Here is a 25,453-nt window from a genome sequence, read left to right on the forward strand (position 1 = left end):
GCCCTTATTGTTTGTTCGTTGCTCTAATTCAAGCTCCAATATTCTTACAACGGCGCACGCCGCTCAGCAAGACACCACCGCACGTTGACATGAACACAGCTGCGAGACACTGATATACCAAGGTTATGAAACCATACCAAGTTGTTTGCGCGGTGCTGCCAACGTAAACGCACGGAGGCAAGTTCGCAAACTTAATAGTCACACCTCGCACTGAAGTTCATAAATGGTGGTGGTAGGGTCTTTTTATTTTTAAAGCCAGAAAGAAGGAATCAATTCCCCAGGCAACCAAAGATTCCCCTAAGGCGGTGGTCTCCAACCTTTTTTCATGTGAAGGGCCACACTGTGAATACGAGAAAACTGAGAGCCACCAAAAGATTTCAAGCTTCTACATACTACTCATTTTGCAAACCGCCTTGACCTGCTTGTTCAGAAATTAATACTAATATTGATTCTACAAAACTTCAAGGATATATTTTTAAAAGCTCATTTTATTTTGGATTGTCGACTAGAAAATTCCATAAATGAGACACCCGAGCAACACACTTAGAGGAGACCCTTTGCAGTTACTATATCAAGTGGCAAGGTTGAAATGAACACATTGAAGAGCAAGTTGAAAAGTTTCCTTTTCAAGGACGCCTTCAGCTTATAATGTGCTAATTAGAAATATTCCTTCTCTATATTCTATCTGCTCTTATCCATAAGAACATAAGAAATGGCTTCGCCGGATCAGACCCTAGGTCCATCTAGTCCGGCGACCCGCACCCGCGGAGGCCAAGCCAGGTGTTCCCTGCTGAGAAACCTTGTTTACTCATATCCCCCAATGTGATTTGCAAGAAGGTGTGCATCCAACTTGCCCTTGAATCCCAGAATGTTGGTCTCCATCACGACCTCCTCAGGGAGAGCGTTCCAAGCGTTGTGCGAAACAGAATTTCCTAATATTTGTCCGGGGCCTGGTGCCCCTCAGACCCTTAATAATTTGTGTTCACCTTATTTGTTCTCTTTCCTATAAAGATTGTATTTCTACCACCTCCTTTTGTACCAGTTGGTCTGTTTAATGTCACACCCTGTAAATATGTCCTTTGATTTTTAATAATTGGTATTTGTTTTATTTTTTGTAATTCGCTTAATAAAATTGTGATAAGCGAATGAATCAAATTTTAATTAAAACTTGAAACTATAGGATGTACACAGCACTTCAGCCAACTATCTGAGGGCCACAATGGAAGACTTCAGGGACTGCACATTGGAGACCACTGCCCTAAAGGCTTCTACCTTCTTCTGGAGACTGAGAATAGTCTCTAGGAGGACTGCACAGACCACTTATAGGTTACTTAGAACTCAGTGGTTCTCAGTCTCCATCTACTAATAGGAGTGCTGGTCCAAAGGAATGCTATTGAAAAATGTGTAAGGGGGGTATGCAACCTGCTCGTTTGCTTAGGGCCCAAAGGGTTAACCTGTCCTGTTAGCATGCAAGTAAAGTACTATATCGGAGCAGTAGCCACATACATAAAAGCTATACTGATTGTGTGCAAATAAGTTACCTTAACCTCCTCAGTGCTCACATCCACAATGCCATCCCACCGGTACAATGACGTGATGTGATTTAATGCAGCTGCTGTGAAAAAGCGAACTTTCTGGGTCTTGCTGATGTCTTTATTTTTAACAACCTGAAGGCAATGAAATCAGAAGTCAAACAATGCCCCAGCTACCATGCAAACTTCAATGTGGACAGAAACAAATGTTAAGAAAGTGCAGGACATGTTTACTTAAACCATCCAATTTGACCATAGTCTTTTAATTTCTGTAAGAGCATAAAGATATGTTGTTTGGTTAGCATGAGATAATCCTGACAGAATAATATGGTATGGCAGGTATTTCCCTGCCCAAAACTCACATTGAGTACAGTATATAAAGCACTAAAGGGTTAAATGACTTGCCCAAATTCACAAGATGCATTTGTGAAAGAACTGAGATCCTACCACTACGCTACTCTTCTGCTCCGAGGCTCCAAATGCTTTCAACTTCCTATTTCAAATCCTCAAAGTTGTTAAATCTCTCACTTATCTTACCCTTCACATCAATAGTATAAGTCCCACTGAATTTCCGATTCAAGGTCCTTGCCCCCATACATGATTTTGTTACATTACATTACATTACATTAGGGATTTCTATTCCGCCTGTGCCTTGCGGTTCTAGGCGGATTACAATATAGAAGATGTCTGGGCAATTCCAGTAGAATTACATTACAGGATAAGAGTAGATTTCAGGAACAGTAGAATTATGATACAACAATTTAACAGAATGGTACATAACACAGAGGATAATACATGTCACAGAAGATAATACATATCACAGGAGATATTATATATCGATTGAATCAAGTTAGATCAGGTGTAGTGTAGAAGGGTTACAGTACCTTCTAAATCACAGACAAGGAGATACTATAGGTGGGTGTTTCTGAAGGTGTTGATTGGGAACTCGTTGGGAGGAGGTTAGAGTGATGGGAGATATTTTTTGAACAATAGTGTTTTTATTTCTTTACGGAAATCTTTTATGTCTGTTGTTTTGATCAGTAATTCTGAGATGTCAGAGTCGATTTTAGCTGCCTGTGTCCCTAGGAGGTTGTCGTAAAGTTTCTTACGACGAGTTCCGTTGAGAGGTGGGAAGGTGAAGATGTTCTGCGTTCTCCTTCTTCTGGGTGAGAGGTAGTAGTGGAAGCGGTTGTTTAGGTAACTAGGTGCCGTGCCGTGGGTTACTTTGAAAATGAGACAGTAGAGTTTGAATTGTATTCTTGCTCTTATTGGTAGCCAGTGCGATTCTAAGTATGCATTAGTAATGTGGTCATGTTTGCTGAGTGAGTATATGAGTCTGAGGGCTGTGTTCTGGATGGTCTGCAGTTTTTTTATTGTGTTGATAGGGCAAGGTAAGTAAAGGCTATTGCAGTAGTCTACAATGCTCAGCACAAGAGATTGGACAATGATCCGGAATTGGTCTTTATTAAAAAATTTTCTGATTTTTCTTAGATTTCGCATTGTGAAGAATGCTTTTTGGGTGATTTTTTGAATTTGTGTTTGCATTGTGCAGCATCTGTCTAGATGTATACCCAGGATTTTGAGGGAGCTTTGTATTGGGTACTTGATTGCGTTTACTTCCAGTTCTGTTAGGGATGGTTTTTTGTCCTTCTCTAGCATTAGGAATTTGGTTTTGTCTGGGTTCAGCTTCAACTTATGATTTGTCATCCATTTTTCTACTGTTTCTAGTGTTGTTTTCAGGCGTCCTGTGGAGGTTGGATTGTGGATGTCGAAAGGAAGGAGGATGGTTATGTCGTCCGCATAGCTGAAGGAGGTAATATTTAGGGTGTCCAGGGTGGTGCCTAGGGAAGCTATGAATAGGTTGAAGAGTGTGGGAGAGAGGGGAGAGCCTTGTGGCACTCCGCATGGATTGGTCCATGGTTCTGATAGAATGTCTTTTGATTTGACTCTATATGTTCTAGTTTTAAGGAAGCCTTGGAACCAATTGTGAACTTTTCCTGAAATTCCAATTGCGTCCAGTATCTGGAGAAGTATGGAATGGTCCACCAGATCGAATGCAGCCGAGAGATCAAATTGGATGATTAGCAGTCTGTGTCCTTGGCTGAGGTGTCTTCGAGCTATGTCTAGTAAAGATACCAGAAGAGTTTCTGTACTGTGGTTGGTTCTGAATCCGGATTGGGATGGATGTAGGATGTTGTGGGCATCTAGGTACATGGACAGTTGTTTTGCTACTAGCCCTATTATTTTGACGTATGTTGGGATTGAAGCGATTGGTCTGTAGTTCGATGGGCTGTCTATTAGACCTTTGGGGTCTTTCAGTATAGGCGTAACTATGATTTCACCAAGGTCAGGTGGGAACTGGCCTTCCCTGAGTGTTGTTTGCAGCCATAATATGTAGCTAGCTCTGAAGTTGGTGGACGCTGTTGCTAGTAGGTATGGTGGGCAGTTGTTCAGATCACATGAGGATTTGCAATATTTTCTGTATAGCCTGTCCAGATCAGACCACTGGATTGTGGGGAAGTCGGTCCAGGATCTGTCTGCTGATATGGACTCATCTGTTAAGGGTTTTATTAGAATCTCGTCTATGTTGTTTTGTGAGTTATTGAATGTTGTTCTGATTGAGATGATTTTATTTTTGAAGTGGTCTGCTAGTTGCGAGGCTGTAGGTGTTAGGTTTCCCTGGGTGGCTAGATATGGTTTGGTGTCGGTAAGGGTTTTTACTAGGTTGAAAAGTTTTTTTGTGTCTGGGTTGTCGGTGCCTATGAGGTTGGAGTAATAGTCTTTACGTTTTTCCTTCAGTTTGATTTTGTATTGCTTGATTTGGATTTTCCATTCTGTTTTAGTGTTATCTTGTTTCTGTTTTAACCATGCCCTTTCTAGTTGTCTACATTTCCTTTTTAGTTGTAGGAGTTCGATGTCAAACCATTTGTCTGATTGTCTACATATTTTATTTTTTGCTTTTAGTGGTGCTAGTTTATTCAAGGTCGATTCGCTGAGAGACCGCCAGGTGTTTATGAATTCACTAGGGTTACTGGAAACTAATGCTGGGTCCACTGCGCTCCAGAATGTGTTGGGGTCGATTTTCTGTCTGGTCATAAAGCTTGTTTTGGGAGGAGTGGGTATATTTTTGTTTTGCTGCCATTTGATGGTGAAATTGTATTTATAGTGGTCCGACCATAGGGTGGGTTGCCAAGCGCCGTTGGTTATTTGGATGTTTTGTGTATTGAGGTTTAGGGATGAGTATGCTGCAATATCGAGTTGATGACCTTTTTCGTGTGTTGGTTCAGGATTGAGGATCTGGTACGATAGGGTATTGAGGTATGATAGAATATCTACTACTTGTTTGGAGGTGTGGTCTTCTAGGTGGAGGTTTAAATCACCAAGGATCAGATTATTTGTAGAGGAAAGAGAGTTCTGGAGGATGAACTCTTCTAGATCTTGTTTGGTGGTATTCCATTTTCCTGGGGTGATATAGCATAGAAGGCAGTTTAGATTTCCTGTAAGGGTGGAGTCAGAAAGTTGGCAGGCTAGAAGGTCTGAATGAGGGGTGGAGTGCTTGGCTAGTACTTTGATGTTGAAGTTGTTTTTTACTATGATTGCTAGCCCTCCTCCTCTTCTATTAGCTCGGCATATTAGTTCAATTTTGTATCCGTTAGGGCAGAGTTCTATAATGTGTGGGTCTGTATCAGATGTGAGCCAGGTTTCTGTAAGGAAGAGGCATCCTAGATCATCTTTTATCAGCCAGTCTTTGATTAGTTCTGTTTTTGGACTTACCGATCGTATATTTAAGTATGAACATGCTATTGTGGTTTTTTTGAGGGGGATGGGGGTAGTAGTTATATTTGATAGTATTTTATATGATGTCTGAGGTCTTTGTAAGCTTGTCTTGGCTTTTGTTGTATGTCTTTTACCCCAGGTTGTGGGAATGCTTACTTGGTCGGGTGGTGAACAGAGGATCAAGTTTCTAGGGGTTTGTAGTTTCCTGGTTTGTAAAACAGATTTGTGTGGTACTGTGATGATTGGGATTGGCTGTGTGTGGTATCCTGCTGTTTTCCATTTGTCTATGAAGAGGGATAGCAGTAGTAGCGCAAGGATGAGTTTGGGTGTGTTTGTATCCATTGTGTGAATAGTGGGGAGTAGTTGAAGTGGGATTTGTTGGTACTTTGGTGGGCCTTTTATGGAGGAGTCCGGCTATCTGAGACTTCAGTTGGTACTTTGGTGGGCCAGTTATGGAGGAGTCCGGCTATCTGAGACTTCAGTTGGCTTGGGATTGAAGATGGTTTGTCTCAGGTCAGGTAGGACAGTGAAGAGTTGTTTTGTTTGATTAGGGCATGCAATTGTGGCATGCAGTTGGGGAGCTGGGTCGTGCGGGGGGAGAGTGAATGATAAAGCGTGCAGATAGGTGAGAGGGGGTAGTCATGCAAATACTTAGCTGTTAGGCTGGTCTGGAATATTCTGGTCAGGTTGGAAGTTTGGAAGCAATCGTCGGCAGGAGGCTGTCTGGTGTGGTTTTGGGGAGTCAAATCTGGAGAGTTGGATGTGGATGGTATAGGGTGGAGAGGTAGCTTTGGGCTCCGCTTGGCCGCTTCGCGAAGGCGCGTGCTAAGGCGCAAGGCACGCGCCTTTGCCGTGCGCCTTCGCCGGCGCGCCGAACGGCTGCGCGCCGTTGAGAGGAAGTCTTTTTTAGATCTCCCGGCGAGTTGTAGGGGGGCGGAGCAAGCTCAAACGCCCAGCCCAGCAGTAAGAGAGTTGTTCGGGAGAGGCAGGAGTAGACGCTGTCGGCGGGCCCAGTTCGGGAGCAGGGCAGGCGGTCTCGGTCGGTGCGTGGTGGGGCAGCAGCCGCTGCAGGAAAATTTTGTTCTCCCCACCTACAAAGTTTTGCTCTCCCTTCGTTGTGTAAGGGAATGCACAGCTGGAAAGATGATAAGGCAGGTCCGAGGATCATTTTGAGGTCAAGCAGATGACATAAAATTTGAACAATAACACTAAGGCCTTCTTCTATCAAACTGCACTAGCAGTTTTTAGCTCGGGGAGCCGCGTTGAATGGTCCGCGCTGCTCCCAACACTCATAGGAACTCTATGAGCATCGGGAGCAGCACGGGCCATTCAGCGCGGCTCACCGCACTAAAAAACTGCTAGCATAGTTTGATAGAAGAGAACCTAAATGGAAAAAGGAGTGCCCACAAACAGTAAAACTGCTACCAACAATGCAAGAAAAGATCAGTGTCTTTCCTACAAGAAACAATATGAAAAAGAGCGCAGATGGGTTCAATCTCAGTAAACACCAACCTTTGCTTCTAGCGTAGAAAAGAGGAGATTGATAGTAGAAATTCTGTCTTCCTTTAATCCAGTGCTAAAAACATCTGTAACAAAATCTAACATAGCAAAGAGCAGTAAGTACACAAAATAAACAACTGTAAATCTAAACGCCTTCCAAGCATTAAAAACTCCAGACCATTAAAAATATAGAATAATACACTGTACAATATTATTGTAAATCTGTATTTCCCTAAAGGACAAGAGGAGGGAAAAAGGGCAAAGTTACATTTCTGGATGAGGAAGACCCTAGACATCAGAACTGGCTCTTTTGTGCTCCTTCCTGCTCCCTCCCTCTCATGAAGGATTAATCTACCATTTTCTGAGGTGACTCCAAAAGCTAAAGAAATACTCCAGCAGATGAAAAGCACTGGAACTGCCCCCTCCTAAATATTCAGTGGATTGTGTTTATGCTTGCGTGACATCTTTTATTATCATCTGATTAACTGTGGAGTCAAGAAAGCCAGCAGTTAGACTGTCATCCAGAAGGATATGTAACACTGGGACTTTAGGAAAGCAATAAAAACATACCTCTTCACCTAACTCCCCTGTCCTTGACCGATGGATTACAAAGAAATGTATATTGAAACAGTATCCCAGTATGCATCATGTAAGGAAAACTTGTATTGAAAAATCTGGCACTGTGACTTTGGCAGATCTCCAACCTCTTGATGACCACCCCAGACTATAGGACGTTCAGAAAAGAAATAAAAACCACACTCTTCAAGAAATTCCTGAAGCAGCAATAACATCACGACCGTTTAGTAACTCTAAAACTGACATTTGATCTACCCATTACTGCACTAATAATAACAAAAGAACTTCCACTATGACCACCTATTAACTCTTTTACAAACCACCTCACCCTCAACAACCCGCTAAATGTTTATAAGATCTACAACTTACCTCTCTTGCTAATCATTGTAACTCTGTTTTGTTTTTTTTTAAATTAACCTTTTGTAATCCGCCTTGAACCGCAAGGTAATGGCGGAATAGAAATCCCTAATGTAATGTAATGTAATGTAATTCTAACCTGTAAACTTTCTGTGTCAAGTTAGGATAAAACTTGCATTAGAAAACTTGCATTGTAAGGATAACTATGGCAAATTGTAACCTGTAAACTATCTATTATGTATATTATTAGTATTAGATCCCTGGTATACAAATTGGAATAAAAGCTTGTATTGCAAACTTGTACTGAAATTATGGCAAAACCTGTGCAAATCGTAACCTGTTAACCGTATACTATGTATGTATAACCTGTAACTCGTTTTGAGCTCTTTGGGGATGAGATAGAAAATGAAATAAATAAATAAATGATAAATAAAATCATGTTCTCTTTCACAGAAACATAAAATAAGGTATATTATTTATTCAACAAGAGGGTGGTGGACTTAAGATTAAAGGTGCAGACATTATGTCTGCTTAAGGGCATGTGAACATGTGTGTGTGATCGTGCATATTTGATAAAATATGTAATAGAGTTGTACCAAAACAGCATATTTTACTATTCATTCAATACAAATAAAGAAAAATATTATTTGTCCTTATACAAATACCAAATATGAATAATGGGCATTGAGCTTAAGCAACGCAAAATCAGAGATCAAGTGTTTATGCAAATAGGATTTAACAAAGTAGAGTCCCAGATTAGTCGTATTTGAATTTAAATTAATATTTGGCGGAATATAAATAAAGTATTACAGGAGAACATACTGGGACAGACTGAAGGTCCATCAAGGCCAGTATCCTGTTTCCAACAGTGGCCAATTTAGGTCACAAGTACCTAGCAAGAACCCAGAGAGTAAAACAGATTTTATTCTGTATTATTATTAACTGCCTTGATTTAGTTCCTGAAAAAGGCAATATATTAAATTTAATAAACAATTCTGCTTAGTTTAGAAAAAAGCTGTGGATTTTTTTTTTTTAAGGAAATTATTCAAACCATTTTTAAACCCTGCTAAGCTAACTGCTTTTATGACATTCTCTTGCAACGATTTCCAGAGTTTAATTATACTATTCAGGGCCAAATCTTATGTAAATATTTGAGTAAAATTGTGGCTCTGCCCAGACTCCACCCCTGAGCACACCTACTGTACGAGTACTTGCCGACTTAGACCAGATACTTTTAGGCATAAGAGCCATTTAAATACATAAATCAGCATTTTATATTCGACAATGGTTTATAAAATTATTCTCTCTCTCTCTGTATTCCAGGTATACTTGAATTGTGTCACCATTTTTCCTTCTATAACTTCCCTAAAGTCTTTCCAAGGGTTCACTATTCTCTTGTTGAGGAAATATTTTCTCAGAATCTTTTCAAATACCATGAAAGATATTGGCACGTTAGAAGACATCAACGTAATGTAATGTAATATGATTCTGTGATTAAGAGAGAACATGATCCTATGTTTCATATCCTTCTGGATTGTCTCCACAATTAATCAGATTATAAATTAATAATAATGTATTATTAATTAGTCGTTCCCCAGCTCCAGGTAGAACTACTGTGCCTCTACCATTTCAGACAAATATTTGCCTAATTTGCTCAGAAAAATTTTAGTGAACTGGAATCAACAGTGATTCTTACACCATTCTTCATCACATATACTATTGGGTGTGAGAAAAAGTCCAGGATGTCATCCTGAATGAAATATTCCATGGACAGGTCAGAGGCTAAGAATCAGATGCTAATGAGCTGTCTTAGCCAGCTACAAGGGGAAGAGAGATTCCTCCCTCCATCAATGATAGTCATCAGCAGAAAACAGATGGAACAGAGGCAGGAAGACAACTTTTATCCTGCACACTGACCTGGAATGTGGAGGGGCATAATCGAAAGGAACGTCTAAGTCCGTTTTCATCTAAGTCGCAAGTCGTCCAAAGTAAAAAAACAGCTTAGGACACATTTTTGATAAATATGTCCAAATTTTTTTTCGTTTCAAAAATCGTCTAAGTATACGTTCTGCCAATCTGATCATTCAAGCCGCTATATCGTCCATTTTTATACCACATTTTCGTCCAACTTTTCATCCAAGTCAAAAACGCCTAGAACAAGCCCCGTTGGATATGGGAGGGGTCTGCAAAGTGCTGGACTGAACACCCACATATGGTACCTAAATTGTAGGGTACCTTATAAGGCACTGCTGTGAACTTCACAAAAAGGATGCCATGTCATTATCTCACTACAGCTCCCTTATAGGTCATGATGAGCACTCCAAACCACCTCCAGAATCCCCTAGACCCACTTATCTATCACCCCAATAGCCCTTATGGCTGCAGGAGCCACTTGTATGCCAGTACCAAAGGGTTTTGGGGGTGTATAGGGGAGTGCACATATTTCAGGAATCAAGGACCACTGCTCAGGAAATGGGCCTGATGGGCCGCCGCAGGAGCGGACCGCTGGGTGAGATGGATCTCTGGTCTGCCTCAGCGGAGGCAACTTCTTATGTTCTTAATGCAGTGATTACAGGGGCTTATGGGTATGGGTCCTCCTCTCCATGGTTCCCTAACCCACCCCCAAGACGGCTTAAGACACCTCTGTGCAGCACGAGTAGGCTTTCCTATGCCAGGCTGCCAGGTGATGATGTTCTGGGGGCACAATTTTCAAGTTATGATTAATATTTTTATGGGGGTGGGGGGATTGGTGATCACTGGGGTAGTGTGTGGGGGTCTGTATTATGTGTTTGCAGTGCTTATCTGGTGACTTTAGGTGGGTTTTTGTGACTTAGACTATGTTTTAAATGGTCTAAGTCACAACATCCAAGTTCCGTCTAGGCTCTGTTGTACAACTTTCGGTTATACATGCTGTACGACTAAGTCTAAGCCTGCCCATGTCCCGCCCAAATCCCGCCCTCGACACTCATCCTGAAATGCCTCGTTTAGCTATGGTCATTCAGCAGCACTGTGAAGGCCTAGGTCATTTTTAGATATGTCCAAAACCCAGTTTTATTATCAGCACTTGGACATTTTTGACTAATGATCGTCCAAGTGCCGACTTAGGCCGGTTTTTGGACGTTTTTCTCTTTTGATTATGAACCCCCTAGTGTATTCTCACAACTACAGAAATGTACAATTGTTCGGATGCTGATTGCTTCAACAATTCTCTTGAAAACTGTCAAACATAGAAGAGATGAAGGAAGGGTAACGTACCAAAAGAGCTGAAATAGAACCAAGCTGACAAGGGTTATACAAGTGTAGTAAAACAAAAAGAAATCCATGTGCAGTATAAGAGCCTTTTCTGCCCCCTTATCTCTCATCCTTTCCTTTCTGCCATTGTGTCGAGCCCAGAAAAAACAACATCTCTGATTTACCTTTCAACTCCAGCACCTGAGCGACGGTTGCATTATCGCCAGCAATGAAAAAGGAAAGAACAAACTGAATGTATGCCATGCGGACATCAGGCCTCCCCTGGATGAAAAGCAGAAAGACCGTCTCATCATTATGTTCAACTCAGATAGCAAACTGTATTTTCAATACCTTAAAAAAAAAAAAAAGTTAAGACCACAGTTGCAATATTTTTAAAAGTTTGTACTATACTGCCTGAACCAGCAGAGATGGGGGAGGAAGGACAATATCCCAAAAGTAAGATATGGGAAACAGATGCAAGTATTCTGCTTCTGTCTGAGTGTACATACAGCACCCCTCTTCTAGTCTGACGGCTCTCTTCTGTTCTTTTAGACTTAGTTTAATCAGAATCTGCCTGTACTGAGGTTGTGGGCGGCCCACATGTCAGGGAGATTGGATGTCACAGCGGAGGCCACCTGTGGTTTGACGTTGGAGGAGGGACTGCTGTCAGCATTTGGGGCCTTGCCGAGAGGGTCCCGGTCCTAGGTGCTTCGTTGCTCTGGTGGCCTCACATGGAGTGGAAATGGTCTTGGTGCTCTATCTACTGACTAAAATCAAATTTTATTTTTGACTCTGAGTTCTTTGTTTGTTTTTTGGAGGGGAGGGGTTGTGTTATTTCAATCTGTTCTGCATTATACAGTATAATATATTGTACCCTTTTCCTCTTAGATGTTTTATTCTTCTGCTTTTTGGTGCAGGCTGTGATCCAAGATCGCCTTTCCTGTAATTTAATTTCTTCATCTTGTTATCTTGTCATTGTATTTCTGGGTACTATAGTTAGTGTGTGTGCCCATTTTGGGACAGTGAGGGAAGTTTAATAATACCCATTTTATTTTAGTACCTGTAAACTGCCTCGAACCGAAAGGCTTTGTTTGGCAGTAAATAAATAAATGTTACTGAAGCTTCATTTACAACTACCTGCATTTTTACCTCATTTCAATTCTCTTCCCCAGTCATCACAGCTATGGTCCTTGGCTAGGGAATACAACCTTAAGAATAAAATAAATGTGCACCCTGACCCTGGCCCCATCAGCATCACCTTAGCGCAAACGGCTGGTCCTTCTTCCCTTCTAGGTGCCACGAATGCTGCCTCTGCAGCATCCCAGCCTTGGCCAGGCCCAAATGGAATCCTTCCATAGCTATACTATATGCAGCTTATTATTTTCTGCTTATTTCAAAAAGAGTACAAGGCTGATTATAATAAGAAAAGAGAAATCCTCTAACAATCTGAGGAAACTTTACATAATAAAATACAATTCAATACCAGCAATATCAAGATTTGAGAACTATAAAATTAAACTTCTCTATTTTCCAGATACAAATATGTTTTTATGGCTTTGCAAAACTATGTAGCATGTTTAAGTGCTCAGAAAAAAGGTTTGTGAGAGACCAGACTTGGAGCAAAGCTCCAGCAGCAGAAAATCCCTCCTTTTTCAATCACAGCATATAACATGTCTTTGCATTCAATAAGATTCCAACAACTTGCTATTTGATTCTTAGTAATTTTTGGAAAACCTATTTGTGCTAGAACGGAACAAAGACTTAGGGCCTGTTTTACAAAGCCACGCTAGTGGCTGCTGCGCGGTAACGGCCCCAAAGTCCATAGAGATTTAAAGGGCTTCGGGACTGTTGCCGCACGGCAGCCATTAGCATGGCTTTGCAAAACAGGCCCTTAGGCTAGAACGGAGCAAAACGGAGCAAAGACACGACACGTTTCGCATCCAGCTGCCTCAGAAAACCCGATGCTAACGTTTTTCATGCTGGTCTCGCGGTTTGTTGAGAAGTGAAAGGAAGCAACAAATCCATCAGATTTTCTGAAGCAGCTGGATGCAGAATGCGTCAAGACCCACCTATGTTTATGTTTTTTATGTTATATTTTATAAACTGCTCTGTAAAAAGCGGGCTATAAATAAATAAAAAAGAAAAAAAAAAAGTTACAAACAGAACTATGCAGCCCAAGTTACATAACAGGAATGTATTTTGGCTACAAAGGCCACCAGATGTTCCAAACAAGAGAACTTTTAATATTTCAAGTAAAACCAAAGTAGCACAGCAATTGCTCACACCCATGCAGTCCACTCCTTTACCTGCTTGTCTCGTTTCTTCACTAAAGTTGGCAGAAATTTGTTATTAAAGTCAAAACGGCTGAAGATGTCCCTTGCAGCATCTGGACCTTGGGTCACCATCGCTGACATTAAATTCAGGCAGATCCGACTCGTCCTGGGCAAGTAAAACCGATGCGTTATTTCCACAAAGTTAGCAGCACCAGTAAAACTTTGCTAAAGTGAAAATTTGCGCATTTACATATCATCAGACACATCAGGAACAAGGAAGCCCGTTGTCTTCCTGGACAGAAAGCATAACAGAACACAGGGCTTATGGAGCACACCGAGAAGAACACTGCACGTTACAGCAGTGTTTCCCAACCTCTGCAAACCCAAATGTTCACTTACAAGAAGACAGAAAGGAGATAATGCTGTGTGTAACATGAGTGCAGGGGGAAATTCTTCTATGGCTAAAAAAAATTAGCTAGGGAAGCACAGAAAGACCCAACAGAGGTTGGAACGATGAAAAGGAGGAGACTCAAGAAGACAGAAAGAAGGTGATGCTGTGTGCAATATGAGCGTTGCACAAAACAGGACTTATCAATGTCTGCAGTTTGTTTATTCCCACACTTTACGTAACTGTACATGTGCTCAGAAAGAAGAACCCACGTGTTTAACAGCCGCCGTTGGCACCTCTGAGCTCAGCGCCTGAGCATCTGACAGTGGTGAATTTCGTTTTCTCAGACACCGAGACTCTTCACACTAACGCCTCTTTTACAAAGCCGCGCTAGCAGCTGTGCTGCACGAACGGCCCCGAAGCCCATAGAGATTTAAAGGGCTTCGGGGCTGTTGCCACGCGGCAGCCATTAGCGCAGCTTTGTAAAAGAGGCCGTAAATATGTATCTCTTTAAGTGCTGTAGTGATCCTTGCAGGCTGCCGTCGTCCTCAGCAGCATGTTCCCTCTGCCGCGATCCTGCCCCTGACGTTAGAGGAGGGGCAGGACTGCGGCAGAGGGAACTTGCTGCGGAGGCCAATGGCAGCCTGCAAGGAACGCTACAGCACCGGCAATCCTCTCTTTAGGCTGCGGTAATTAGCTGAAACTAAGACTGGGAGGCCAAGGGGGAAGCTGGAGGACGCTGCAAAGAAGGAGGAACATGCAGGCCTTCGGGGGGAGGGGAAGATTTATAAACTATAAAGAGTTTTACTTCATGCAAAATTGTCATTTCTTTAATAAGACATTAACTATTTTTTTTTTCTGAGGCCCTCCAAGTACCTACAAATCCAAAAGGTGGCCCTGCAAAGGGTTTGAGTTTGAGACCACTGACTTAGCCATTTCGCTCCCCTCCAATCCATCCAGAATTCGTCTGCATGACTTATATTCTGGGAGAGCCACTACACTCACGTTAGCCCTCTCCTAAAGTCACTTCATTGGCTTCCCATCCATTTCCAAATACAATTCAAACTCCTCTTACTGACCTACAAATGTACTCACTCAGCTGCCCCTCACTATCTCTCTTCACTTATCTCCCCCTATGTCGTCCCCCCCCAGGTGAGCTCTGCTCAGCTGGTAAGTCCCTCCTATCTGTGTCCTTCTCTTCAACTGCCAACTCCAGACTCCATCCCTTCTGCCTTGCTGCGCCGTATGCTTGAAACAAGCTGCCTGAATTCCTACGGCGGGCTCCGTCTCACGCAGTGTTCAAGGCTCAGTTAAAAGCCCACCTCTTTTGACTCCTAACTCCTTTCACCTTGGGTTCTGCATCCCCCAACCCTATATGCCATATCTGTCTATCCAAGATAGATTGTAAGCTCTTCCGAACAGGGACCGTCAATAAATGTAAAAAAAATACAGTGCTGCGTATGCCTTTCAGCACTATATAAGTGATAAGTAGTAGTAGTAGTAGCATTTCTACAGAACAGGGACCTATGTGACCATATCAACAGCCAAGCAGCAACAAACAGCACAGCAACAAGCTGCACGGTTTTGTCTGGTACAGCACGAACGGCAGGAGGTAGAAACAGACTCACCTGTAACTTTCAGCATACAATGAAGTGTAGATTAATTTCATGTGAGAGTTTATCAGCTTTTTCACTATGTTCATTCCCACAACACTGAAATGAGACAGATCACTAGCTATCCTCAGCAAGATGGCTTCCAAAGCTTGAAATATCAACAGCAGCTGAAAATATGCAAAAAAGGAGAACAAATGAGTTTCATTTACATCAACGGTAATAATATTTCAGTCAGCAAAATACCACTCCTGAAACATCCGATTCCAAAACTCAGCTAGGGATTGAGGATGGCATATTATTAAGAAAATGATTGGGACTTTTCTAACAAACTAATACATCTACAGCATATTACTTCTGACACCACCAAAAATTCTGCCTTTTTATTTAAACCTCTTGAAATTTCCCACAAAGCAATCTGTACACAAAATATTTTTTACTGGTCTGGATTGGTGTGTCTGCATCAGCACCTTCGGTAAATACAGAAAGATCTATCTGGACTTTAGCAACTTGGCAGAATGATTATAATTTGGGGGAGGGGGGCACAAAAACTTTTAACACACAAAAATGATGCATCATTTATTTTAAAAAAATGTTAATATTTATACTGTGGGAGGCTTTTATCTTGTCTCAGCCAGTGCTGAGACGCAGTATTCCAGGTAAGGGCGTACCATGCCCGGTACAGCTGCATGATAACCTTCTCCGATCTGTTCGTGATCCCCTTCTTAATCATTCCTAGCATTCTGTTTGCCCTTTTCGCCACTGCCGCACATTGTGCGGACGGCTTCCTTGACTTGTCGACTAGTACTCCCAAGTCTCTTCCTGGGGGGTCTGTCCAAGTACTGCACCAGACATCCTGTATTCATGTATAAGATTTTTGTTACCGACACGCTTCACCTTACACTTATCTACGTTAAACGTTTAGCTGTTTATGTTTCATTTTTTGATTGCATGACATGGATTCCTGATTATAGTACTTATAACATCTCTAAAGACCAATAGCGCAGGCCGATGCATAAATGCTCCAATGCCCCTAGGGACTGAATGGGTGTAAGAGCATTTCCCACGTGGCACTCGTTAGCACCGCTTTGTAAGAGCTGGTCCTGTCGAAAGATTTCATAGAAACCCCCCAGGGAAGATGACCTTTAAAAACCATGGGATTGTTGCCATCTGGTAACATAAGCCAGTTTCCAGTGTCAAACTAACATGTGCATGACCCTAGGGGACACCAGGAACACACGACAGCCTACATATCATCCTAGAGATAAACACAGTGACAATCTAAGGCTGTCAGGTGCCACCAAAGTAGCAACAATTGTTTCCCCACTTTTCTCAGGAGATACCACATTGCTTCTGTGGCACATCAAACACCAACCAGCCTGGCCCTCAGACTCAACTCTTCTAACACAGTGGACAATACTACAATCTAGGCAACAGGGAAAGCAAAGCACAAGATAATGCATATTATAGCTTACTTCACTCTCTGGTCTTTTTTCTCCATCCAACAGTTTGAAGATCTCAGCACACTCCATTGAAATTTTTATATATCCTTCCACAACATCATACAGGCTGGAACAGGGTAATTTTCGTGCTGTGGCTATGAAAATATCTAAACCTGCAACAAAACACACATGTATTGATACCCTTAGGCAGCAGTTAAACATTTTCAGGAGACATAATATCTCAGGGTTTACCTTGGCTTTACACAAATACATAGAGAGTACTTCAACCTTAATAAACATATGCTCTAATCATGTAATAAAATCTCAGTACTCTAAAAAGTGATAAACAACTGATTTCTGAAGATGTCAGATTAATTTCCAATTTATCTATTTTGAAAAAGTCATGGTAACCTTGCCCTGTTCAGTTCATTTAAAGGCAGTATATATAGCAAGTCTTGAATAAATCAATCAATACATTAGCATACAGCCAGAAATAAAACAAATAGAAAGAAGTCTATTTTACAATTGTGCTAAAAATGGGCTTAGTGTGTAGAAAAGACCTGTGTAAAAGGTGTGCTAAGCCCATTTAACGGTGCGACTTAGTAAAAGGGCCCTTAAATGACTTAACAGGAAAGAAAATGGGGCTCAGAAAGTTTAAGACTCAACATATTTAGTTAGGTGCCATTGACTTGTGTTCGAGTCCTAGCAACTTGATGAATTACAGATCTAAAAAGATATCTGTTTTGTGCTAGTCCAGTAAGGTCCTCCCAGAGTCAACCCCATGGTTGTTTTCAACATGAACAGCCATCTGATTGTAGGTCATCTTCACCTAGTTTCTTCAATCTTTCCAAACATAATGTCCTTCTCCAATGATCTTTCTCTTCTGACAGTGTGACCAAAATAAGACAGATTTAACTTCATTATTTGGGCTTCCAGTGACATAGCCAGTTTGATCTCTTCCAGAATTATTAGTTCTTCTGGAGATCCACAGCACACATAAACATATTTACATGCAGAAAATTAACTTCTCACAGAAATGGACAGATTAGAACTTTATATTTTGTCTCACTTCATGTTACAACATATTTCCTGTCAAACATCAGCATGCTCAATCACACAAGTGCTTCCTGCACGCACTTACATGTTGTCAGTAAAACATAATAAACCAAGACTTGCGATTTTGCAGCAGATAGGACTTTTGGCCAAACTAGGCCTGAAAATCTGTATCTGCTGTAGTATGTTCTACTTTTCAACATCTTGCACTGTCATCCATCATCACTTTCTGTCCTACCACAGTGACTGCCATGCCTTGCCATTTAAAGATCTCTATTATCCCTGTAAGCTTAATCTAGTAAGTCTAGCTGTGCTCAGAATGACAACTATGAAATGTGTCATAAAAATACAATGGTACCTTGGTTTGCGAGCATAATTCGTTCCAGAAGCATACTCGTAATCCAAAGCGAATTTCCCCATAGGAAATAAAGGAAACTCGGACGATTCGTTCCACATCCCAAAAACTTTAATAGAAAATACAGTTCTGTACGTACTTGTATTGCAAGATCTCACTCGTTTCAAACAGTCACTACACTGCATGTGGCTTGGGCGTTATGCTTTTATTACGTTCTGCCGTGCTCAGCGTGAGATGTGGGTATGTTGTGCGCGCCTGAACTGCGGGTGCATGTATTATGTTCAGATGCAATCAGTGATGTCACGCGTATATATTGTGCGTATTTGACATGACGCTCGTACTGCAGGACAACGCTCGTTTATCAAGTTAAAATTTAAGAAAATGTTTTGCTCGTCTTGCAAAACACTCGTAAACCACGTTACTTGCTATCCAAGGTTTAACTGTATTAGGTTTTCAGTAAAAATGCTTTTCATAGAAACATGATTGCAGAAAGGCCAATTGGCCCATCCAGCACTATCTGAGTTGGCAACCTCAATCCTTCTCACCAAGACAAGCCTTACTAGTGAGCAATTGTTCTTCGCATATGTTCCAGCTTTTCAGCCCGTATTGTCTTATGCAAAGGACCCTCTCCCTGACCCCCCCCCCAATGAGTCTCTGCATCGGGTCACCCCTGCTCCTTATGCTCTACCCCCACTCCCTAATAGACATAAAGACCCAAACATCTGATTCTGCACTACCGTACACAAACTTATTTTAATTTGTAATGCCATCAATGCCCCCAGTACATAAGTTTGTTTTCTGCACTCACTGACAAGCTCTGTTTAATATGTAGTCTTGCATGCCACACGCCACATTCCCGTTTCCAAGACGCTCTTACCCCTCACGGCACTTTGCGCCTCTTTTAATAAGGATTTGAACTGCGTGCCAGTGAATTCAGTCTCCGCAGTTCGCGCTTTCTTCCCGGCAGGGTCGGCATCCAGCAGCGGACTCTCTGGCTGCCGCTTTTTCCCCATGTCAGCGGTGGCCGGGAAGTTACCCGTATCCCAGTCTCAGTAAATCCTAGGGCACGCACCAATGCAAAAAACATACACACACACACACACGTGTGAGATTCCACACCGGAAGTTGTCCGTCGGCTTCCATGCCCGCCGGAAGTGATTCCTTGGCTTTTCGCCCAATCTGCCGGAAGTAGTCCGTCTCTTTCCCAGCTCGTCGGAAACTGATGAACTGCGGCGTGGAGAAAGACGGACGGAAGATGAACGTGAATGGTTTAACTGGGGAGGAAAGGGGAAAAGAGTTTGTTTTTCTCTCCTTTCCAATTAACTGTTGTCGCTCTTCCCGTCACTGTCCACCTTCCCATCGTTGCAGTTTTTCTGCTTAGGGAGAGGGGGAGAAGAGGAGTAGGCAGATAATATTAAAGGGAGGGGAGCTACCGTGTTTCCCCGAAAATAAGACAGTGTTTTATATTATTGACCTGCCCTTCTCTATTGTAAACCACCTCGAACTACTAGGGCTTTGGAGGTATATAAGAAATAAAATAATAATAATTAATTTGGGGTCCAAAAAATGCATTAGGGCTTATTTTCGGGGGATGTCTTATTTTTTTCATGTACAACAATCATCTCCCTTCTTCTCCTCTACCCCACCCCAATTCTTCCTCTTTCCTTTCTCCACCCCCCTCATGTGCAGCTTCTTTCCTTCCTTCTCACCTATCTCTTTGTGCAGCATCTTTCTGTCCTTCCCTGCCATCCCCCTGTGCAGCAGAACCCCACTGACATTCTCACTGTGAGGCTCTGAGGCCTCCAAAAACAGCAGCGGCGGCAGCACTCAGTGATGCGGCAGAGGGAAGGCTTCAGCGGGGAAGTCCATGAAGCAGCCTGTTCAGAGCGCTGCCGCAGCTGCTGCTTTAGGAGGCCTCGGAGTGGAGATGTGTCAAGTCTTACTGGGGTGGGGGTTGCTGAATCGAGTCCGATTTTTTTTTTTTTTTTTTTTTTTTTTTTTTTTTGGCGAATCAGGCAGGGATGGAGTCAGGGAGTGTTGGGGATATTCGGGGAGGGGGGCTTCAGGGTTTGATCTTAACTAGGGCTTATTTTGGGGGTAGGGCTTATATTAGAAGCAGCTTTAAAAATCATGCTAGGGCTTATTTTCAGGGAAACAGGGTACTACTATTTATCATGTCTATAGCGCTGAAAGACGTATGCAGCGTTGTACATTTTAATATTCAATTGAAGAGCTCGCAATCAAATTTGGACAGACAGGGCATCTTGAGGTTGGGGAGTTTTTGGCAGAAGGAATTATACAATGGGTAAAAGTAACTGACAGTGAGTGAGTTAAGAGTTGAAAACAACTTAAAAAAAGTGGACTTTTAGACAGTAGAGCAGTGTCTTTCAAACTTTTTTTTAGCTCCAGCACTCTAAATGGAGCAAAAGTTTTTCATAGCACATTATAATTGAAATTATAAAATTGAAAAACCAAAAAAATTTAAGTTCTTTAAACTATGTATGTGTAATTGCAACAACAGTGAATGTGAAGGGAATTTTTAAAAATAACATAGAATTCTGAAATCTCTCGTGGCACACCCGGAATCTCTTTGGGGCATACCACTGTGCCTAGGCACACAGTTTGAGAGACACTGTACTAGAGAGACTTGAATAATCTGCTTGGCAGTGGAGTGTACTCCCAGCATCTCCTCTTCAGATGGGCTCCATCGCCTAGCGTTTGCTCTGGGGAGCCTGTGATAGCCTGGGGGGGGGGGGGTCTATTGGAAGTAACACGTGGGAAGGAAGAATTTATATCAAGAAACTCAACAAGATTAGGAATAATGGCAGCGATTCCATCCACCGGCTTCTCCATTGCAACCTATGATTACTACAGAAGGTGCCTGGGTTCCACTTCCAGTAACAGCTCTTGTGGAAGTATTGAATACTCTGGGAAGTTCTTCCTTATCATCCAGGTCTTCCCAAGTTAGATACTGGACACTGATGGGAAAGTTTCTTCTTTGGGAAGCCCACCCATCCTATCATGACACCAGAGACTTCAGGAACTTTCAAGGTGACCAATGGTGTGATCACATGTGGCCTGACACAGGAGTTCAGGAAGCATCAAGCTAATGACACCACCACATCCAACACTGGAGCACCTGTGTAAACAGCCTGGCACAATCTAACACACCCGGTCACTGCTTCTCAAGAAAATGCTAGGCTACAGTGCCCCTCCCTTTCACTCCTCCCCTTTCCTTTTCTAGGCTGCTTTACAATATAGAGATAGCTTTAATACTTTTGTAAAAGCCCTTTATAAAGTTTCAGTAACTTCCAAACATTGCTTTGTTTTCTATTCTGGCAGCCTCTTGGAGGTTTGTGTTTGAGTTTGTACAACATACCGGTAGGTGATCTAATAAACATAAGCAGCCTTCCAAAAAAAAAAAGTGGGCTTTTAGCTTGGATTTGATTACTGCTAGAGATGGAGCATGACATTGACTCTGGCAGCCTGTTCCAGCAACAAAGAAGGGATGGAGTCTGGAGTTGACAGTGGAGGAGAAGGGTACAGATAGGAGGGACTTACCTGACAAAGGGAGTTTACAGAGGGGGGGAGCATAGGGGGAGATAAGTGAGGAGAGATATTGAGGGACTACAGAGTGAATGCCCTTGTAAGTGAATGCACTTGTAAGTCAGTAAGAGGAGTTTGAATTGTATTCGGAAACGGATGGGGAGCCAATGAAGTGACTTGGGGAGAGGGGTAATGTGAGCATGGCAGCTCTCACAGCATAAAAGTCATACAATAGAATTTTGAATTGATTGAAGGGGGGAAAGATGATTAAGCAGAAGACCTGAGAGAAGTACATTGTTGTCTAAACGAGAGGTAATGAGAACGTTGATAAGGGTTTTGGTAGTGTGCTCGGAGAGGTAAGATTTTGGTAATATTATAGAGGACGCCAGATGTTTTAGCAGTTTGTTGGATCTGAGCGGAGATGGAGAGAGAAGAGTCAAAGATTGCCCTGAGGTTGCAAGCTGACAAGACAGGGAGGAGGAGAGTATTATCCACAGAAATAGAGAATGGGGGGAGGTGGGTTTAGGTGGAAAGATAAAGAGTTTGGTTTTAGTCATATTCAGTTTTAGATAGTGCTAATTTAACACTAGCACCTTAAACTAATGCTGCCCACATGATCATGTACGATTCCTTCCAGATAGAATAGTCAGACTCTACCATAAATATGTATGCCAGCTACTTTAGCTTTAACTCATCAAGATCTTTCCATTTGTCAGGAGTTTCCCACTACTATGTGGTGATTAAAATGTTCTATAGAGGATACCTGGAAATCAGCACTGTAGCAATGACTATAAAAGCAGTGTGATTGCACAGGATTCAGATATGAAGGAGTGCACAAATTGCTCTCAGTGTGCATATCTTCATAATGTCTGTGTTCCTTTTGTTAACTTTTGTAGATGAAGGTGGGCCCCTGATCAGTAGCATAGTAAGGGGGGACAGGGGACAGACCTACCCAGGCGCCGTCTTCATGGGGAGGGGTGCTGGCGCCTCTCTTCCTCGTTGCCCAAACACATACATCTTTAAATATTCACCGGGGCAAGCAGCGTCTTCCACCTGCTCATGCCGGCCTCGGCTCCTTTCTGATGTCACTTCCTGATTGCGGGACAAGGATATGACGTCAGAAAAGGCCCGAGGCCAGCATAAGCAGCAGGTGGAAGATGCTGCTCATGCCGGTGAACATTTCAAGTGGAGTTGCAGGGGAAGAGGGGTTGCTCAAGCAGCAGGGAAGAGTGGGGAGCACACAGTGCACCAATGCTGAGTGCCACAGCCCTGGGTACCAACCTCCCTCACAATGTCAGTGCCCTTGATGCAGGCAGAAATTTCAGGTCCTTGCCTCAATCTTATGTACATGTTTTAGTCCAATAAACATTACTAAATTGCATTGAACCCCCCTTCTTTGAGGGTATTTGGTTTGGTCATCTCTGTTCATTTGGTTTGTGCGGAGTTCTTTTCTCCTTTTTTTGTTTCGAACCCCCCTGTCATTACTTGCCTCCCCTCCCCTATGCCCTAATCAAATCTTCTCTTTTTCATTCCCATCTCAGGACCACATTCTTCCCAACTCCTCTCCATTTCTGACTCATTTCCTCCTCTCAGCGGACTAGATCGTTAAGGTTTTTATGTGGATTGTTCAAGTAGACGTATGGAACTTTTAAATGTTCAAAAAAGTCAATTTCAGGAACATCGTCACTCCACAGTGTTTTTTGGTTTCTCTTGGATTTTCTTCTCTGTGGATCTCCCAGGGTCAATTTATTTGTTTTGGTTGCACCAATCCAGAGCAAGCACTCTCAGCATTTCCTCTACCTTCTCCTCAGTCTTGTGTTACCCTCTTCCCATTCTCAATATTTCCTTCACTTCCTAATCCCAGATTCAGATGCATAGTCAGCAAGTATGACCAGGCAGTCACCTTGGATAGCAGCTTTGAAGGGGAGGGGCAAAACGAGTGGTTACAGTAAAAGAAAATTAACTAGTCCTGACAACACACAAACTCAAGGAGGTATGTACCTTTAGGGAGGAAGGGACATTATCAAATGGCCCATTTACTTAGCTTTATTTTGGGAGGGGTGTTTTTGTAGTGATCAGTCTTGTTGGGAGAGGGTGGTGGCAAAGGACTAATTGGGAAATGTGCACTGAAGTTTTTCCTGGGGCATCTAATATCCCTGATAGATGAAACAAGTCAAATGCTAAAGACTAGGATCAATTTACAACACTTTGAAAAACAGAACACTGCACCAATTATTTTATGGTGAAAATACCAAAAGGAAATTTAGGATAATACAAGAACATAAGACCTTTGAAATCAAAATGATAAAATATTATGATACCTACCAGACAGGACATAACAAAGACCTTAGCTTTCTTTCGCCCTAGAGAATTAGATGGAGATGGGTACCCATGGGACGGGTTGAGGACAGAACCGTTGGGGCACGGATGGGAACAGAGCCTGCAAGGAGGGGATACAGCCTGGGATGGGGATAGGGACAAATTTTGTCCCCATGTCATTCTCTAAAAACAAGCTGCCTGAATCCCTACGGTAATGTTCAAGACCCAGTTAAAAGTCCACCTCCTTTGAGAGTGCTTTCGACTCCTAACTCCTGTCACCTTGGGTTCTGCATCCCCAACCCTATATGTCATGTCTGTCTGTCCAAGTTAGATTGTAAGCTCTATTGAACAGGAACCGCCTATAAATGTCAGCCCACCTCCTTTGAGAGTGCTTTCGACTCCTAACTCCTCTCACCTTGGGTTCTGCATCCCCAATCCTATATGTCATGTCTGTCTGTCCAAGTTAGATTGTAAGCTCTTCCGAGAAGGGACCATCTATCAATGTGAAAATGTACAGTGCTGTGTACTCCTTTCAGCGCTATATAAGTGATAAGTAGTAGTAGACGAGTATCAATATATAAAAACAACACATCTTAGACAATTAGCAACTGAATTTAATTATATTTAAAAAAACAACTGCAGAAACTGCTTTTGGATTTCAATGGACTAGTGTTCAATTACATCATTTGTGTCTTGTCTGCCATCTGTTTGACTCCAGACGAAAGCTCCCTCATTTGGTAAGCGCATTAAACGTTTATCCTTTTATCTCTTTTGGCAAGTTGAATGACGAATTTTAGAAAATTGGGTATAATAAGATCGCTGTACACTCTCTGAGGCACAATATTCAGTTATTAGAAGCTATGACAGTAAGATTTTGTTTTTATATTATGTTTCTAGCTCCCCTTGACCCGGAGGAAAGTTTCATTTGAAACATGCATGTCGGGAGAGGTGGCTTTGATGAGATTTAAAAAAAGAATAAAGTGGGAAAAAATAAAAAACAACATTTAGAGCTAATTGATTCAAATGGATTTTTATATGAGTAATTGCACTATTAAGAAGGATTAACAAATGAAGACATACATAAATTAAGATATACATAAAGAAGAAATAAATATAATAGCTAGACATTTTCAATAAAAATTGGACTGATGAAGAGTTTAGCAGTTGGAAGGATTCAGTGCCCAACTGCAGCCTGAAGGCCATACAAAAAATTTATTACATATGTAGCTACGTTATGTTTGTTAGTCTACATATAGCTATACAATATATTTAAAAAGAGTGCAGTATATTTAGTACTTCCAGTGATACAATTGTCTGCCATCTGTAACATCCTTCCATCATGTGCCCAGCTGATCAAGCATCTTACTCAGTGGCATAAGGGGGGGGGTGAGGGGTGCATACCTCTCCGGGCATTGTCTTAGTGAGCGTGCCAGCACCTCTCCGCTCCTCCACACCATGCTCGCACCCTCTCTTCCCCACCCCATACCTCTTTTT

General features: G+C 42.2%; 1 protein-coding gene across 2 annotated transcripts in view; it reads right to left on the bottom strand.

Moving 5' to 3' along the window:
• Positions 1-19,288, bottom strand: part of URB1 (URB1 ribosome biogenesis homolog) — a 152,823-nt gene extending 133,535 nt beyond the window's left edge. The window contains exons 1-7 of one of the 2 annotated variants that reach the window (XM_033949919.1): positions 18,972-19,288; positions 16,720-16,859; positions 15,263-15,414; positions 13,280-13,412; positions 11,159-11,255; positions 6,822-6,907; positions 1,542-1,667 (exon numbers count right to left, since the gene is read on the bottom strand). In XM_033949919.1, coding sequence (XP_033805810.1) covers positions 1,542-1,667; positions 6,822-6,907; positions 11,159-11,255; positions 13,280-13,412; positions 15,263-15,414; positions 16,720-16,859; positions 18,972-19,107 — 870 coding nt within the window. In that variant the 5' untranslated portion in view covers positions 19,108-19,288. The remainder of the gene's footprint in view (positions 1-1,541; positions 1,668-6,821; positions 6,908-11,158; positions 11,256-13,279; positions 13,413-15,262; positions 15,415-16,719; positions 16,860-18,971) is intronic. The other variant, XM_033949918.1, reaches the window with a different exon arrangement.
• Between the last annotated feature and the right edge of the window lie 6,165 nt (positions 19,289-25,453).

Source organism: Geotrypetes seraphini, chromosome 6 (genome assembly GCF_902459505.1).
Source record: "Geotrypetes seraphini chromosome 6, aGeoSer1.1, whole genome shotgun sequence".
Taxonomy (NCBI): Eukaryota; Metazoa; Chordata; class Amphibia; order Gymnophiona; family Dermophiidae; genus Geotrypetes; species Geotrypetes seraphini.